The 18660-nt window shown below is 44.1% G+C and overlaps 1 protein-coding gene across 1 annotated transcript; it reads left to right on the top strand.

Annotated features, from left to right (window-relative positions):
* Window positions 1-2906: 2906 nt before the first annotated feature.
* Window positions 2907-14698, top strand: Tmem14a (transmembrane protein 14A). Its single transcript, XM_021171626.2, has 5 exons — window positions 2907-3214; window positions 10048-10133; window positions 10485-10586; window positions 11132-11219; window positions 14124-14698. Exons 2-5 carry the CDS (start codon window positions 10064-10066, stop codon window positions 14161-14163), a joined length of 300 nt encoding a protein of 99 aa, XP_021027285.1. The 5' UTR covers window positions 2907-3214; window positions 10048-10063; the 3' UTR covers window positions 14164-14698.
* Window positions 14699-18660: the final 3962 nt, after the last annotated feature.

The following is an 18660-nucleotide window of genomic DNA, read 5'->3' as shown; positions in this document are numbered from 1 at the left end:
GAAATGTGTCACTTTTTAACAACTGAATATAGGAAGGGGTTATTAATTAATCCTATACTATTTGTACTCCCCCTTTACATTCCATTTTATTGTACACATGTACATTAACCTTTACAGTGTTAGCAGAGCAACATATGGTAATTTTAAAATAGGTTATAACTCAGACTTGGTGGTTCACATCTATAATTCAGCCCTTGGAAGGCTGAGGCTAAAAGGATCACTGTGGTTTTGAGTCCATCCTGGGCTACATAGGGAATTCCAGACCAATGTGGGTTACAGAGTGAGATTCTGTCTCAAACATTAAGTAAATATTAATATTCTATATCCTGTATGCACACATGCTTATTCAACACCTCTGTCTGAGGAGTATAAGTAAAGTTGTCATATGGGTCAGAAAGGAAAGAGTGAAGACTCTTTGCAGTGTACACTTGGAAGACCCGAGACACACTGACTTTCTCAGTGGTTCTTGAGTATCAGGCTTAGGACCCAGTGAGAATAACTCAGAAAGTCCTGACTGACTAGACAGTGAGCTGGACAAATGGACTGGTGGCCTGCCTCTCCCTTCCACCATTTCCTCCTGTCCTCCACCTATGGAAACACCCATTACTACAGAGCTAACAGCTTTCCTCTGGGATCTGCAATTCTCAAAACTCTAAGGATTGGAAGCAGATGCAAATGTCAGGCAGAGTAAAGAATTTTCTGTTTCCACTAACCTCTAATTCAATCTCACTGCTTGCATTAGGGCATACACATCAATCCACAGTAGCACTACTATGTGTCTCCTATCATGGGGGACCACACACAGTCCCATTACAGACAGTTTAAGACAGTACTTACATGTGACACAATTCTGAAATTATGCTGATAGACACAACTAAAGAACATTTACTCTTCAGGATATTTATTAACCGAGATTCCTTTGAGATCTTATGTATTTCTCCAGCAGGCCAAAGGCTCTAGGCCATACTGAATTGTGCATCTCTGTTACTACGAAATATGAACAGAAAGTCTGTCTTAGTTAGGGTTTTTATTGCCACGATGAGACATGACCACAGCAACTCTTATAAAGAAAAACGTTTAATTGGGGCTGGCTTATGGTTCCATGATTTAGCCTATCGTCATCATGTCAGGAAAAATAGTGGCATGAAGGCAGACACCTGGGGATCTGAGGGTTATACATTAGGAAGTACAGACATCAGGAAGAGAGAGTGACATTGGGCCTGGCTTGAGCATCTCAAGGCCAAAAGCCCACTCCCGGTGACATACTTCATGAAACAAGGGGACACCTCCTAATAGTGCCACTGCTATGAGTATTTAGGGGCCATTTTCACTCAAACTATCACACAGTCTTACAAGTTGGCAGAGGTGCTGAGGCCACACAGAATTGTGTCTCTGTCGCTGAGGATCATAGCTAGACAGTCTTACAGGTTGGCAAAGGCCGAAGGTTTCACAGCACCCTCATCCTGGGCTCCACCCTTGGCTTCCACTAGAGCAGGTGGCAGCTGATGGCTTGAGCTCAGGTGACAAGTTCCCTCTAGCTAAAAGCAGTCCTGTTCCACATATCTGACAGTGTGGAATCCCAAATTCCCTACAGAGAGATGTTCTCTGGGGTTCAGTTAGAATCACTGAATAGGAGCGTGTTGTGGCTGCTTCCATCTTCTGGTACTTTAGTAGGAGAATCTCTGAGTATCTACTCTGAGCCATATCTTAACCTGCTGCTGGGGCTGATGGAGGTTTGTGTGTGTGTGTGTGTGAGGGGTGTTTAAGTGCTACAGACTGCACAAGAGAGACTGTGTTCCAACTTTCAGACCAACAGAACAACAACAAAGACCAAACTCTAAATCCATTCTGAGATGAAAGGAGCCATCATTTACCCAAGCATGCCATGGAAATAATAAAGCTTTCCAAGAGGGTTTTCATATTATTTTTAGACTTTGAGTAGGAAAGAGTTCTGAGTCTGAGGAGGAGCTGGGGGAGACAGACTGAGAGAGACAGAGACAGAGACAAAAATAGCTAGGCCACGTGTGCACAATCCGGATGTGGGAAGGAGAAAGAACCAGGAGAACCTGAAAGCAAACTTTAGGATGGGACTAACTCCATAGCCCCGTGTCACTCCATAGCCCTATGTCAGCGCCCCTGCGACACTTCCAGGGTTTAATTAATTCTCTAGGAGCAGTATAGATTTCCCAGTTCTCAAAAGCAGTCACATTACTTCTCCAAATGTGTGTGGTGTGGTGTGGTGTGGTGTGGTGTGGTGTGGTGTGGTGTGGTGTGGTGTGGTGTGGTGTGGTGTGTAGGATCAACAAACAAATGCCACCTGTTTAATGTATATAATTAATGTATATGTCTTTGAGGGAATTCTATTACTCCTCACCTCCGAGAATTCTGGAGCTTTCCTGAATACCTTGATTGCTGTTGTATAACTGAGGGCACAGTGTTCATCCTAATTACTATTTCCAGCCTAGAAAGCCCAACTGGAGTCACATGAGAATCTACCAAGAGACACAATTTAATGTCAGTGTAAGGATATTTTCTGGAAACGGATTCCCCTGGCCTTGCAGGACTCAAAATGCTTTCCAACTGTGGCGTTATGTGCCACACCTCCTGATCATCTAAACCTGGATACCTTGATCCCACAGAGTAAAAGCAGGATCAGGAGGCTATGCCCTTATCTACCTAGGTAGTGAGGTGTACCCGCATTCATGCCTTGAAATCAGGTTAACTTTCACTGATTCTGGAGACCTTCGCATTCTGGAACGTCCCCACCTCCACTGAAAGTGGAAACAATTTGTAGACTATGTATGTGTTGTTTACCTTCCTAAAATTCTTATGACTTAGGGGGATCCTAGCTAAGCCGAGGAGTGCCTCTGCAAGCATCATCCCGGCCGGCAGGGGGAAGCAGACTCCAACCCTGCGCTCTCGAGGCCTACACTGCCGGTCGGGGAAGCGACTTCACTTCCCAGGGTCTTGGCCTCTGCTGGCCCAGAGCTGCACCCCGCTCCCAGGCCGGGGACAGTAGAAGAACTTGGGATCCAGGATTCTACAACGCACGAACCAGCTCCAGAGAGGACTCAGCTCTGTGCACTCCGCACTCTAAGGCGGGTCGCAGCTAGGCAGTGCGCCTGCGCAGAACTGCTTCCGGATTGAGGGACTACTCTTGCGCATCTCGGCTTTTTCCACTTTAACCAGCTGCAGCAAGTGCTCAAGGGTGCAGGTGAGCTGTGCATCCATCCCTTAAAAGAAACTTTTCATGCAAAGGCATGAGAATAAACCGTTCTTTGCTGAGCATCCGCCCTCTCCTTCAGTCTCTCGATCTTCACAGCAGAAAACACTTCAGACGACCTGGGGAAGGAGGGAATGGCATCTGCCCTCCCACAGATCTTTTCTGGCTCATCCTGCCAATTTCCTGAATTTCTGCTTTCCTGGGGGCCCTAAATATCGCATCTGTCTTAACCTTTACCTTCCCAGAGGTGAGGCGTGGTGGTAGGTAAAGTTCAAACAAGACTTCCTTCAAAAATGGCTTTCATGCCCACTTAGCTCATAGGTAGGCAATTAGTTTATTTTTATGTGAAGATGCTTTGTGCATACTTATTTACAGATCTCTTAGTGGGTGGGGAAGATTCTGGAGGACCTGAGACGGGGCTGCGGAGGGATTTTCAGTTTCCTATGCTAAGCAGTGAATAATTTTGTTGCATTGCATCCAGGACGTTTTCCAGTCCTATATCAGCACCTAGCCTCTATCTATTGCACGAACATGCAATGAACATGCCTCCCTCTTCCAGCCACATTCCACAACTTTCAAGTTCTTACACCCTTTGGGGTTTGGGAAGCAGGTGGGGGGAGGCAAGTGTCCTTTGCTTTCCAGAAGAAGCCAGCAAGATAACTGACTTGTGTAAGTTTTCACAGTAAGCAATTGTTGGCAATGGATTAATTTTATCCTTCTATAGAACTAAACTCAGTTCTCTGTGGAGACGCAAGAATTGTGGGATTCCTGACAATGTAGCCAAGGATGGTGAGGCAGTGGGGGTGGGGGTTGGGGGGTGTGGACAGCCACTGGATAACTTCTACACAGGCTATGTATTAGAGCCACCCACTCATTCTCTCAGGGCAGTGCTCTTGGAGCTGTGTGCAGGTCAGCAATGGATAAACTAGTGTGGGTTTACCCTACATGAGCTTGGCTGGCAGAAAAAAAGAATATGACAGGCAACGAACCTCAAGCAGTTTTACAGGAACTTAAAGGAATTTATCTCTTATTGAGACAGGGTCACAAGAACAGTTGGGGGACTCAAGAAGGTGAACTCACTTTTCATATTTTAGGTTAGCTTAGAAGAAAAATTAGACTCCAAGTTACTATCCAGTGATGAATAATCTGTGCTATCAGCTTTGGATTTTTAAAAAAGTATGTCTTCTTGACTATTAGGCACATCAGTGAATAGTTCAAATATATGTGTGTGTGCACACACAAACATGCTCTCATGTTTACACACACACACTACTGCCCAGAGACTCTGACTAAGGGAGAAGCATCAAGACTTCCCACCCTTAATTCCACTAGTGGTCCAAGGCAGAGACCAGTAGGGAGCCTTGCTGTAACTCCCCAGCCTTGCCCACCTCCAGGCTGTAGACTCTCAAGGCTGACTCTCAAATTCATGCATGCTCCCCTTCATTGTCCTTTCTAATGGGTGGGTGTTCTCATCAAATGCTAGCTTCACTGCAGTCAGCTCCAGATTCATGTCCCCCTGTCTTTCCTGACTATGTTCCACTACCACAGCTAGGAAACATTAAGTCTGCCTGTAAGGCTTGCTCGCTTAACCCTTCACTGACCTTGGGGCAAGAACCACAGACTCCCCTTAAAGGCTGATGTGAGCACAGGTGATATTTCTAATGGACACTCTTTGCACGAAACATGTGTGTTTCAGGTTTTACGGTGTGTCGTTATTCGTTTGTTTGTTTGTTTGTTTGTTTGTTTGTTTTGAGACAGAATTTATCTGTGTAGCCCTGGCTGTCCTGAAACTCACTCTGTGGTCCAGGCTGGCCTCAAACTCAGAAATCTGCCCGCCTCCGCCTCCGCCTCCGCCTCCGCCTCCGCCTCCGCCTCCGCCTCCGCCTCCGCCTCCCAAGTGCTGGGATTAAAGGCCACCACTGCCTGGCATGTCATTATTTTTTAATCATGTGTGTCTCTGTGTGGGTCTGTGCACACTTGGCCTCAGAGTTCAAAGGAGGTCATCAGATGTCCTGCTGCTAGAGTCTCAGGCAGTTGTGAGCTGCCCAGCATAGGTGCAGGAAACAGGTTCAGATTCTTCACCAAGCTCTCCCAGTCCTCCCCCTACCCTTTGCATTTCATTTCATTTTATTTACAAACATGCCTTGCTCGCTCACTAACTCCCGGAAGGCTCTGCACATGTTCATTCATCTGCCTGGAACACTGGCTTACTATGCGCGTTCCTGCTTTCCCCAAGATCCCAGCTGGGACCCTGCCTTCCCTGGACATCCATCCTTAGACTCCAATGTCCAACAGATGCCTGTCCCCTTGGGGCTATTCACCATCTGCTTCTCCCTGCCCTGTTGTACTGTAGACAAGCCTGTGTCTAAAACCTTTTCAAAACTGCTTCCTACTGCCTTGCACAAAGACAATGCTCAGTAAATACTTGTTGAGTGCAAAGGGGTTTAAATATGCCTCATTGAATGTGCAGGTGACAGATTTGCTCTACACCAGTTGTCTTCTTGGTGTGCTGAAACAGTAATGGTTTTTAAAGTGGGAGTATCAAGGGAAGGATATTACCACACACAGCTAACGTTTGTTCTAACGTGTACCTTTATTTTTAATTGACATGTAGTATAAGTGAGAACGCATGGGATTTTTCTTTCTGTGCCTTGAACAATTAATGTTTCCTGAACACTCAGTAAGTGCCAGGCACTATCCTGGCACTCTAATTCATTTTGGAAGTAACCATGTGAGCTAGACATTTCTAATTTCCTTTTATTAAAATGCAGAAACTGCACCACAGAGCAGTTGAGGAACGCACCTGGTTTGACACAGCTAGTAAGCCTCAGTGTCAGGGAGGCTGAGGTATATGGTATGACCAGTTTCTACCTAGTACTACGTGGGGCTTCCTGTGAGATGCTCACAGGACAGAAGAGAGTGAGTCACAGGTGGATGGTGCACTGTGGTCACAGGGTGTGGGGCGATTGAACAGAAGAACTCTCCACGGAGATCTCAAGCCCACCACTCACACTGTTGTTCACCTTGTTCAGCTGGATACCCCTTGTTCTCAGGGGCGGGATTGCATATGCGCCTATGGTGAGACTTCTCTGATCCTGAAATCTTGGCTGAGTGTGGTTTGGACATTGCCTGCTTTCTCTGCACCTTAGTTTCCATGCCCAGGAAATACTCACAATGATAGCACTGCCCTCATAAAAGCTTGTGTGGTGTTTGACTGTGGTGATATGGAGTTATATGCTTGAAGCTCAAAATTGTCTTTTTCATTACCCTATTGCTGTTTCTTTAAAAAAAATTAAAGGGAGAAAGGAAGGAAGGAAGGAAGGAAGGAAGGAAGGAAGGAAGGAAGGAAGAAAGAAAGGCCTTTTCCATTTGTTTCTTTCTTTTAAAATGTGTTTTAATTGATTAGGTACTCCCCACTCCCACAGCTGGGGGTCTCACTATGCAGTGCTGAGTGGCCTGGTACTCATGGTGTAGTTCCCATGAGTTCCCAACCCAGTACTGTGTCTGTGTGTCTGTGTGTGCACATGCTTCAGCTCTTTCTCTACACATTTCTTAGGTTTTTGGTTTTGTTTTGTTTTTACCATAGCACATTTCTTCTCTAGTTTTCTGGGGGCTTTTGTTTGGTGGAGAGGTTTTTTTTTGTTTTTGTTTTTTTTTGTTTTGGGGTATTTTACCTGTATGTATTTCTGCACACCAAGAGAGTGCCTGGGACCCATAGAGGCCAGAAGAGCATATCAGATCCAAAGGGGCTGGAGTTACAGAGACTCATGAGCTGCCATGTGGGTTCTGGGAAGTGAACCCTGGTCCTCTGGATTTGGTGTTTGTCTGTTTGTCTTACTCTGCATCTTGACTGGCAAGGAACTCAGTTTGTGGTGAGGTTGGCCTTGAACTCCTGGAAAGCCTCGAGTTGTCTGTGTTCTTATTTATTGAGCCTTCTCTCCATCCACTATCATTATCTTCATCATAATCATCATCATCATCATCTCTCCATCTCTTCTTCAGGCATCTGTGCCACTCCTTGGGCACAGATGAAATCTACTAGGTTAGTTCTTCATGCAAATGTAATGAGTCTTTCACTGTTGCCTCCCTTTCTTAACATTCCCTACCACCACCACCACCTCTACTCTGTATTTGGTGTTTGTCTGTTTGTCTTACTCTGCATCTTGACTGGCAAGGAACTCAGTATGTGGGGAGGTTGGCCTTGAACTCCTGGAAAGCCTCGTGTGTGCTGAGATTATAGGCATGAACTACGTACCACACTTGATTTAGCTTAGACTCTAAGATCAGCTTAACACCGACCTTCTTCTGAGTCAGTCTCAGTCTTCTTCTGAGCCAGTCTGAGTCTGTTCATCTGAAGGAGGAACAGTGAGGAAATTAAAGCAATGCCCATAAGAATCAGGGATGTAGCTCAGTAGTAGAGTCCCGTGTTGTATGTGCAAGACCTGGGTTAAATCCTCACATGTAGAGACAATCCCTTGTGCACTGTGTAAAAACATCCACCTGTCAATCAAAAGCTGACTGGCCGATGAGCTGAGGGAGGATTAGAAGATGAGGAGAGGGAGAGGATTTCTGGAAGTGAGAGTCATGCGTGGGAGATTCACTGGGACACAGAGGAGGAAGGTTACAGGAAACTGAACACCAGGGAACCAGCCATGCACATGGCAGGACTTGGAATAGAGCAAATGGATAATTAGCTGGTAACGGGCCCAAGCTTATGACCCAGGCGTTTATTCACAGCTATACTTAAGTCTCAGAGTCATTTCAGGGGAAGTTATGCACTGGTCGGAAAGCCCACAGTTACACACACACACACTCACTCACACACACACACTCACACACACTCATAAATGTACAGAACATGCCACACACTGTTGTTGCTGTTTTTCATACATACCAACATGATTATTTCTTCCTATGGAAAAGTAGATGGAAAAATGGCAAGATATAAATATGTCAAGATATTGTGGTTACCAAGGTCATAGGCCCTAGAGGACAACCTACTGCTATTCTGCTAAGAGGACATAATATTAGAATGATTTCTAATAATTTATAGCTATACCCATAGATTAGTGAATGTTTGAGCCCTATCACAGACATGTATTACAGTAGTCAGTAATTAGCACAGAGATTCACAACTGGTCAACATCCAGAGACTGAGACTGAGGAGTGCTAAGCTCTAAATGGCTTGTCTGTCAAACCCTTCCCCAAAAGGCTCAGGGATCACCGAGGACGAAGGTCTAGGAAGACTGTAAAGCCAGAAGTCGTAGATGACGGCAAGCAGACAGTGTTTCCATACACGACAGGCACAATTGAACTCCCAGCAATTTTTACAGCATACATGAGCCCAGTGCTCACTAAAGTCAGACAAAAATCTTACCTTGGAGAAGGGGAGATGACACAAAATCCAGCCCCTACCTGAGGACCTATGAGTATTTGATCCATTCTGGGAGACTGTGAGTCAGTTTCCCTTAAGGATGTGACCGCTCATAGGTTAGCTGCTCTCATGGCCCCCCACACAAGAGAATCTTAGCAACACACGTTAGACTTTATGAGAGGGAGAGAGAAAGATGTAGAACAAAAGGGTACAGGAGTACACAGTTGGGTGGATCAGAAAGTGGATGGATCTAGAAGGACAATCTAGAAAGATCTAGACGGGGAGAAGGGGGTATGTTAAAAATACATTCTATGAAATTCTCAAGGAATTAATGAAAATATTTTAAGAAATAAATCAATATATAATTTACCAATTGAACAACTACATCATATCTCATCTATATCCCTCACTACTGGGGTACACAGGGACAAAAGGACACATAGCCTATGGATCCACAACCAGCTAGGGCAGTGACTCTCAAGCTTCCTGATGCTGCGACCCTTTCATATAGTTCCTTAAGTTGTGGTGAGCCCTCAACCATAAAATTATTTTCATTTCTACTTCATAACTGTAATTTTGCTATGTTATGAGTTGTAATGTAAGTATCTGATATGCTGATGGTCTTAGGTGACCCCTGTGAAAGGGTTGTTTTTGTCCCAAAAGGGTTACAACCCATACGTTGAGAACCACTAAACTATAAGCGAATTCCTTAACTCCTGGGGCTATCTTATTTTTGTTGCATCTTGGGTAATTGAGGGGAGGGATTCAATGGAAACCTCACCACTGGAGTTTCTTTACCTGTTCTGTGATTCACAGAACAAACAGTTAATTTGGGGAAAGGGCTCCATTATAACACACGGTGATTTATGATCGATTACAAGTGATGTCTTGCCCACTGACTGGAGAGTTAGTAACAAAGCAAATGGTCAGAGAAAAATCCTTATTTAGGGAAGGCAGAAACCACTCCCTGATGAGCTCTGGAAAGTCAAAGTCCAAAGAGTTGACGAAGACATGATTGAGAGCGGAGGTTGAGTGGGTACAGAGGATCATGGGCACAGGTGTAAGCTGTGTCTCATTGGTTGAGGGAAGGAGGGCTTTGCAGGACTCTAAGCAAGTATGAGTTGAAAAGTCTAGTCTGCGGGACCAGAGCAGAAGTCTTATTTGGAATCTAAGCAGCTGAGGGCATAGCAGGTCTTGAAGACAGGTAACACAGAATTGGCTGATGTGCCCTGCCCCCACCCCCACCCCCACCCCCACCCCCAACACATGTGTATTTGGAGTTATGAGATGGGAGATAGTGTCTGCATGATACAAGAGGTACAGATTGAACCTCCTTTCTTCAGTGGGCCGAAGAAATCCCATAGACTTGTGGGATAACTATCATTAGCTTATTAGCGTACACATCTGTTCTTCAAAACACCAGATCACACGCTCCTTGCTTTTTCTTTAGACTTGCATCCTTACCAATGGACCTGATTGGTTTTGGTTATGCAGCCCTTGTGACAATTGGGAGTGTTTTGGGATATAAGCGAAGAGGTAAGCCAAATGTTCCTCCTTCCCTTCCTCCCTCCCTCTCTCTCTCCCTCCCTCTCTCCCTCCCTCCCTCTCTTTTTCCCTTCTTTGTTTTCAGAAGACTTATTTTCATTATTTTTAATTGTGTGTGTGGGGGGGGGAGTACACATCAGTGTCAGTGCCCAAGGAGGCCGTGCAAGAGCTGCACTCAACTGCTAAGTCATCTTTCCAGCTTTTCCAGCTATGTAAAGTCTCTCCCTCTCCCTCCCTCTCTTTATCCCTCTCCCTCTCCCTCTCTCTCCCTTTATCCATCTCCCTCTCCCTCCCTCCCTTTATCCCTCCATCCCTCTCTCCCTCTGTCCCTCCCTCCTGCAGGTGGAGTTCCATCTCTGATTGCTGGGCTTTCTGTTGGACTTTTGGCTGGCTACGGAGCCTACCGTGTCTCCAATGACAGACGGGATGTCAAAGTGTCATTGTGTAAGTGAAATGTTGTCCCCGGTTACAGAGGAAGAACCTGGAAGATGTTCCCTTCATGTTCTGTGCCAGGCTTACTAGGAAATGAACTGTCGAAGTTAAGTGTCTGAGTCCATGTCAAGGCTGGACAGAACACTTGTTCCTTTCTAGACAGAACTGGTAAGAAATACTGTACTCAGAGACTTCCTCTACCTCATGTCTTTACAATGCATGTTACTGGAAAGTAAGTCAGAAAAGGCATTGGGATTATGACAAGATTTTCTTGTAGCTTTTCTAGGTGTACAATTAATATGGTTTTCAAGTTGCTGTGAAAATGCCTTTGTATAGCCTTACATCATCATCATATTCAGGGCACAGAGAGCTTTTATGTACAGCGATGCCTTAAGAGAACAAAGCTAGCTTCCTTCTACTTTCGTTTCTCCAGCCTTTAGTAAGATCATGCCTATTGGTAAACTCCACCCAATCCCCAAGGTACTTGGCTTTTTAGTCTCTTGACTAGCAAGCATTGATAATGTTTGACATTCTAATTCATGGTATTTGGGTTTCAGTTACAGCTTTCTTCCTGGCCACCATAATGGGTGTGAGATTTAAGAGGTCCAAGAAAGTAATGCCTGCTGGTCTAGTTGCAGGCTTAAGGTAAGAGCCCTTCTGATCTATGCTTTCCTGTGCCAGCATTTCTGAGTGGTGACAGTCCGTGGCAGTGCCACCCTGAATATGCCCAGTCTTGCTAAAGCTCTGGCAAATTTTGTGAAGAATTTCCATGGGTCTGGAGACACGGCTCACTTACTACTCTTGCAAAGGACCAGGCTTGGCTGGCGGCCATCTGTAACTCCAGTTCCAAGGGATCCAACATTCTCTTTTGGCCTACATGTGCACTAGGGACATATAAGCACACAGGCAAAGCATTATTACACAAATAAAGCTAACTAGATATATTTTTTAAAGGAATTAATTTTCTTGCTAGAGAAGAGGCCCAGCACTTGAGTACTCACAGCTTTCTAATAGGAACTGGGTTTGCTTTCCAGAACCCACATCAGGTAGCTAACAACCACCTATACCTTCAGGTCCCGGGAATCTGGCAATGTCTTCTGAACCCTGTAGGCACATGCATGTACACAGACACACATAAATATATACACACAATAGAATGATCATTTGAAAAGTCAAATAATTATTATGATAAGTATTAACATAGCAGACTTAAGCCACCATAGGCTCAGTCTTTGGTGTGACGATGGTCCTCTCTGATGCACTTTCTAGTGTTCAATCAGATATATGTATTTATATTTATCAAAATAAAGAGTTAAGTTCACCTTCAGTTGGCTTATCCACTGGTAGCAGTAAATTCATCTAGGGCCCTTTTAGAGAATTAGACAGTGACAGTCCAAGTCATGGAATTTTGAAGGGAGATAATCTTTTGAAAATAAATAGCCTTTATTTTCTCTTAATAGGATCCAGTATATGCATTTCCTTTATTTGTTTATTTATTTGATTGGGTGTTTATCGTATGTCTTAGTTAGAGTTTTGCTGCTGTGAGCAGACACCATGACCAAGGCAACTCTTATGAGGACAACATCTAACTGGGGCTGGCTTACAGTCCATTATCATCAAGGTTGGAGCATGGCAGCATCCAGACAGATTATGGGGCTGAAGGAGCTGAGAGCTCCACATTGTCATCTGAAGGCTGCTAAGAGAAGACTTCTAGGCAGCTAGAATGAGAGTCTTAAAGCCCACAATGACACACTTCCTCCAACAAGGCCATACCTCCAAATAGTGCCACTCCCTGGGCCAAGCATAGTCAAATCAACCACTATTAGTTGATTTTTTGTAACGGTGACAGAATACCCCAACAGGAAGCACAATCAAGGACAAGATGGTTTATTTCAGGGGGATGTTCTAGAAGGGATGCAGATGCATCATGTCATATAACACAAAGCATCACTGGGTGACCCAGGCTTGGGAATCAGCAAACAGAGTGATCAAATTCTATCCACACAGAGAGACAGGAAGATGGCTAGGCAGTACAGCCCCAAAGCCTACCCCTTAGTGACCTACTTGTTCCAGCAAGGTTCCACTTCGTACTCCTGTCGAGACCTTTTCAAACAGGGCCACCAGCTGGGAACCAAGTGTTCAAATACATGAGCCCATGGGGAGTACTTCTCATCCCCACGCCTAGTTATTAGTTAGTTACCTGTTATAGTTTCAGTGCTGAGGACTGAACCCAGGGCCTTGCATATGCCAGACAAATACTCGGCCACTGAGCTATATCCCCAGCTCAGATCATGTGACTCGATCCACCAAGTTAAATACATATTACCAAATGAAATATAGAGAAAATGTTTCTAATTCCTCCTGGAAGCTGCTCTTGTGTGTTGAAAGACACAAACATTGTCTCCCTTTGGTACACATTTTCATTTTCCAGAAATTATTCCAAAAAGGAATTAAGCAAAGCCTAATGTTCACTGTGGTTGTATTTCTAATAGAAAATATAGTAAGCTGAAAAACTAAAGCTGCCTAGAAATTCACCAGAAGAGATATATAATTTTTTTCCATTTAATGGAATATTGACCAGGCATTTATTTATCATGTTTTAAAAACTAGTTAGTGCCATTGGAAATTAATACTATCATAATAAAATAGAAACAGGACCAAAACACACCAAATATAATTTGACCCAATGTTTAAAAGTATCTGTGGCAAGAAACAAGATGGAAATATTTCAAGCATTAGTAGTATTTTGCCCTGGGCTATAGCCTTCTGAATGGTTTTATTGTTCTTTTATTGCTGTAGAATTTTCTAGCATGGCTCTGTATTTATCTCGTGTAGTTATATTTGTTTGTATGGAGTAGAGCCAATGACAACTTTGCAGCTCTGTCCCTGACATAAGATGATCTTTGATACTGGGAAGGATCAAAAGTCATTAATTATGAAAAGAGGACCTAGTTCCTGATACTCTCATAAGTCCCCACTGAATTATTCCTTAATATTTTTACTTTACTAAAAAGGTGTGTGTGTCTGTGTGTGTGTGTGTGTGTGTGTGCGCGCGCGCGCGCGCGCGCGCACTCATGCATGCAGGTGCCTACAGAGACCAGAAGAGTTCATCGGATCCCTTGGAGCTTGAGTTACGTGTCATTTATTATTATAAACACCTGCCATGGGTGCAGGAACGGAACTCCAGCCCTCTGGAAGAGCAGCAAGTGCTCCTAACTGCTGAGCCAGCTCTCCAGCACCTTGACTAGGCCTTCCCCGTGGCTCATCTTCAGTAGTCTTTGGAAGTTGACCTTTCTCCCTGACCTTTCTCCCTTAAGCCCTGATCTGAGCCTTTCAGAACAGCAGGTTTGGTTTCTCTCATCTGTTCAGGGAATATTTTCAAGTTGCATCTGGGAAGTTAGAGCACAGGAAAAATGAGTCCCCCTTGCTTCCTCTGAGAAGGGCTGTGACAGAGCCCTCAGAGCCCACAGCACAGGGACATGACAGGGCAGTACACAGCAGGCCTGTCCATCAGCGTGACTGTCCCTCTCTCTTCTTCTTTTGACTCAGCCTCATGATGATCCTGAGACTTGTCCTGCTGTGGCTTTAGCATCTAGAGAAGCTGAGAGCCCAACTCCCAGCATGCTACTGTGCCTGGCACGGCAAGTTCCTGCATTGAAGTGATCATTTCAAAAACATGGGAAATGTCTTATATTGAAATGAAAATAATGTCACTCTAATATTTAAAAATCGTTGGCAATGTTTATTTACCCCCCCAATGCCTTTTTATTTAATGCACAAATTCATTTAGATATTTCTGTTTGCTAATCCTGCTCTTTAATACATTGTTACTGCTCATTCACTTTGTCTCTTTATATCTGGAAATTGGGGACTTGCAATTTTCTGCTTTTGACAATTCCAAACACTATGAGTAAAATAAGTTAAATAAGTTAACTGCAGCCTGTCAGACAATGGGATTCCTGTCGTGGGCCACAGGGAGTGTTAATGAATTATAAGTCACTTTGTACATTAGGGGTTTTATTTGTATTATTGGGGGTGAGGCGGGTTTGCATAGAAGGAATTCTATTCTCAGCACATCAGCGTCCCGACAGAATGCACTCAGTGTTGAAATAAAATGCATCTTATTCTAAGCCTTCTCATTCATTTCTATGTCTTTTCTAGAAACTCAATCACTCAATCGTTTTGGCTTTAACATGTTCATTAGTAGTGAAAAGGATGTCAGGGAGGGTTGTTTACAATAGATCTCCATACTTCTCAGGAGCATCTCCCTGTCCCCCACGCCCCTGTGAGGCCACCATGCCATGTGAAGACCAGTTATAACTTTAATGTCCAAGGCAGTTTAGGGACCAGAAGAACCATCTGGAGACCCCTGCCTATTTTCAATGTCTGCTATGGTCTCTGGGAAACCTGACCCTCTCTGGGAGATTCAGTTTCTCATCCCTATGCGGGTGGATATTAATGGCTAGCTTGCCCTCCAAGGTACCAGGCTCACAGTTTCAGTCCTTCAGACTGTGTGTGGCCATTGTTGACATGGAAGGGGTGGAGAGCTATAGCTGCTGACCTGGTAGGCAGGAGCACTTACCCTCTTGTAAGTGCAAGTGGGATGCTAACCTTTCAGCCAAGAGGAACTGAGGAGGGAGCAAGCAAAGGCATTAGTGAAATCAAGTAGGAAACCCATACAAACTTTGTTAGTGTGCTTTCAATGATGCCCTTCTTAAAAGGACAGACAAATCTCCTCTGATTCCAACAATGCTAATCACATGGCTTCCATAAGCTGGACTAGAAATGGCAGGTAACGGTTTGCTTCCTTGACAACAGGCAAGGTTGACTGGGCTCACTCTGTGATTGACACTGAAACCAGGGTGAGTTGTGCGATTGGTTGTAGAAATACTTGCTGTATCTGAAAGATACCCCAGTGATGGAGACTTTTAGAAGCTGTTGGAAGCTATGCTGCATCCTGGACTTTCACCAAAAGGCAGTGAAAGTGAGTTAGTGTGTGTGTGTGTGTGTGTGTGTGTGTGTGTGTGATGAGTTTTGTTTTTTAACCTTTGAGGGTGAGCAAGATGGTTCAGCAAGTGAGGTTGCTTGCTGCTAAACCTGATAACCTGAGTTCAATCCCCAGAGCTCACAGGGTATGAGGAGAGTTGTTCTCTGATCTCAACCCATGTACCACAGCAAACACAGGTATATACACATGCACCTACACATGCACAAACACACTCACACATGTGCACACCCACAAGTAAATGTAATGAAAACTCATGACTTTCATTTACTCCATGTGAGCTTATTCTAGCACCATACAGAATGCAGAGGATTCCTGCTTGGATTTTCTGGACTCACTCTTGGCAGCATGTCTCATTTCGAGCAGGAATTGGCTCTTCTAGTATATTAATAGTTTTCTAGTAGTTTATTCCCTTACACATTTGTTATTTCTTTACTGACATACTTCCCCATGCCTTCTTACAAAACACTAAACCGTGGAGTTCTACATTTAAAAGTGTGGATTCTTAAAACATGGTTATATATTTTTGATTTTAGAGATTCCTTCTGTTTATGTCGAAGTACATTTTACCAAAGAGAAGCATGCATTTGCAAACATGACGTAAAAGCAGTTGCAGTTTCCTGCACTGGGCTGGCACAAACCTGGGTCTGTCAACAGCCCAGCATGGTTAGGGAGGGGCTCAATTGTTAGCAAAGGCGCAGTGTTTGTCTTTAATTGAGTATGAAACCCTGTAAAGATCAGGTTCCAATGGACAGCTCTAACCCCATGGCCACACTACCAGTTGAAATGGGTGGGTTACAAAACAAAAGCAAACAGTTTGAGTATGGAAATGAACTTGCAGGGAGGAGGGGCTGGGGAGATGGGGTGACAGGGATGAGAGCAAATCATCAAAGTATGAAGTAAATCAATAAAAAAAAAAAGTTGGACATTCACTAAAAGAAAAACTATAGCCCTGCAAATGTAACTTTGCAAGGAAGTTTCTGGATGTTTTCTAAGCACACTTTGTACTTTGGGCCATTATATAACACTGTGGGAAATTATGTAATCATTTGTAGCGGAGTCAAATTAGCTCCTTGTGTTTCTCTTCAAGCTGCAAGTGTCAGAGAGCCTTTGGTTTTCATTGTCAGGTTCTTTGCTGAGTGCCACTTTCCACACTGCTGAGACAGAGCACCGATCAGATTCCCTTGACTGATATTAAAGAACATGTTTCTATCCATCACGAAGCCCTTTACAGTAGTCTACACCCACACACTCACATGCATGACACATATAAAACTAAAAAACAGTTTCCAAAAAAAAAAAAAAAATCAACCAAAACCAGTGTTGTAAAGGCTTGAGAGATAGGTTGGCAAGATCACTGACTGCCCTTCCAGAGGACCCAGCACTATATGGTTACAATATATTCGATTCTGGGGAGTCTAATATCTTCTTGTGGTCTCTCTGGGCACCAGGCTCATATATGGTACACAGACAGACATACAGGAGACTCATACACATAGAAAAAAATATTTAAAAATTAGCTTTGTAGATCTACCTGCCTCTGATTGTAGTGAATGTAAGACATCAGTCTGAGGCACAAAGATCAGAATGCTTTGACCCTCGGCACAGGGAATGTGTATTGTAAACAGAGAAAGGAAGCCACGCAAAGCAAGCAGAGGAGAGGAGAGGACCTTCCATTATGAGGGAGGTATGTTTGGCTTGCAGTAGGGTGGCAGGAGGTTGCCTTTAAGGGTATGCTGCAATCTCATACACCAAGGTCATCTTCAGCTTTCTAAGTGTGGGCAATTCTTTAATCGAAACAAGTTATTTCAATACATATGGCACCTGACCTGTGGGGAGGAGAGTCGCTCCTGCGTTCTGACTGTGGATGAAGAACAGAGATGAGGCACCTGCCCTCAGTCTCTCCTGGTCTCATTTTCTATTGATCCAGTAAGCTCTAGGTTCACCTTGTCTCTGGTCATGGCCAGGGGATTGGACCCCTACCCTCTCATAGTATCACACTGAGTATTTATTTATTCTTTTTTTTTTTTCACTATAATAGCTTAGTGAGGTCCAAATCACAGTAGGTAATAAAACCCTAGACTTTTTATTTTAAAGACAAGGTCTCACTATGTAGCCCTAGCTACCCGGAGACTCACTGTATAGACCAGGCTGAATCCTGGACTTTTGGGTTAAATATGAGTTTGAGTTGCTAGTACAACCCACATATCAGAACAGCCACTACCTTCTCTAATTCTTCTAGGGTAAAATGCTGACAAATTCGTGAGTTTGACGAGTGTATGACTGATATTTAGCAAATGTTCCTTTCATCCCATTCATCCACACTGCTAGGAAGTGAATGCAAGAGCATCCCCACTTTCCCAAACCATGAAGCAAAATACAACCCCCAGGAGCAGCACACAGATTTCTGGCATGAGCAGGGAATTAGCAATTAGGCTTAGAATTAGAATCTTTGAACTGCACTGAACCCAGGCTGAGTTTTACTTTGACTCCAATGTGGAGTAACAGCCAAGGAGCTGAAGAGTGGATGCTGTCTTCTTACCCATGACACAGTAGTAGCCTCTGGTTCCCAGGGCTTTGGTCTCCCAAATCTGCCCTTGTTTTTTCTGCTGCCCACAGGGCGTGAACCGCATGTTCATACGTGGACATCGTGTAAGGTAGGCTTTGCCTCTTGCCTCTCCTTACATGGTTCCATTATTTACATGAACGTAGCAACAAATATGGCCATGCACCCGATAGCATTTCAACCCATGATGAGCCTCCTGATTGACAGTGATACTGTATGATTAGAGTGGAGATGAATGCTTTTGATAAGCTCATACAGCAAAGCCATTGTAAACCAAAATACAGCACATTGGGCACAGATTTGTTGTAATCTTAGTGTAAATAGATCCACCAAACTTTCTATAAGAATATGGAGTATACAGTCATGTACCATCCCAAGCACATTTACTTTTATAGATTATTTTGAACTTATGTATGTTTGAGTGTTTTGCCTCTTTGGATGTCTGAAGGCCACATCTGTGGTTGGTGCTCCCAGAGGTCACAAGGGGATATCAGATCCTCTGGAACTGCAGATCC

Source organism: Mus caroli, unplaced genomic scaffold (assembly GCF_978045245.1).
Source record: "Mus caroli unplaced genomic scaffold, Mus_caroli_1 scaffold_1, whole genome shotgun sequence".
NCBI classification, from domain to species: domain Eukaryota; kingdom Metazoa; phylum Chordata; class Mammalia; order Rodentia; family Muridae; genus Mus; species Mus caroli.
This window is presented reverse-complemented; position numbering and strand designations above follow the sequence as displayed.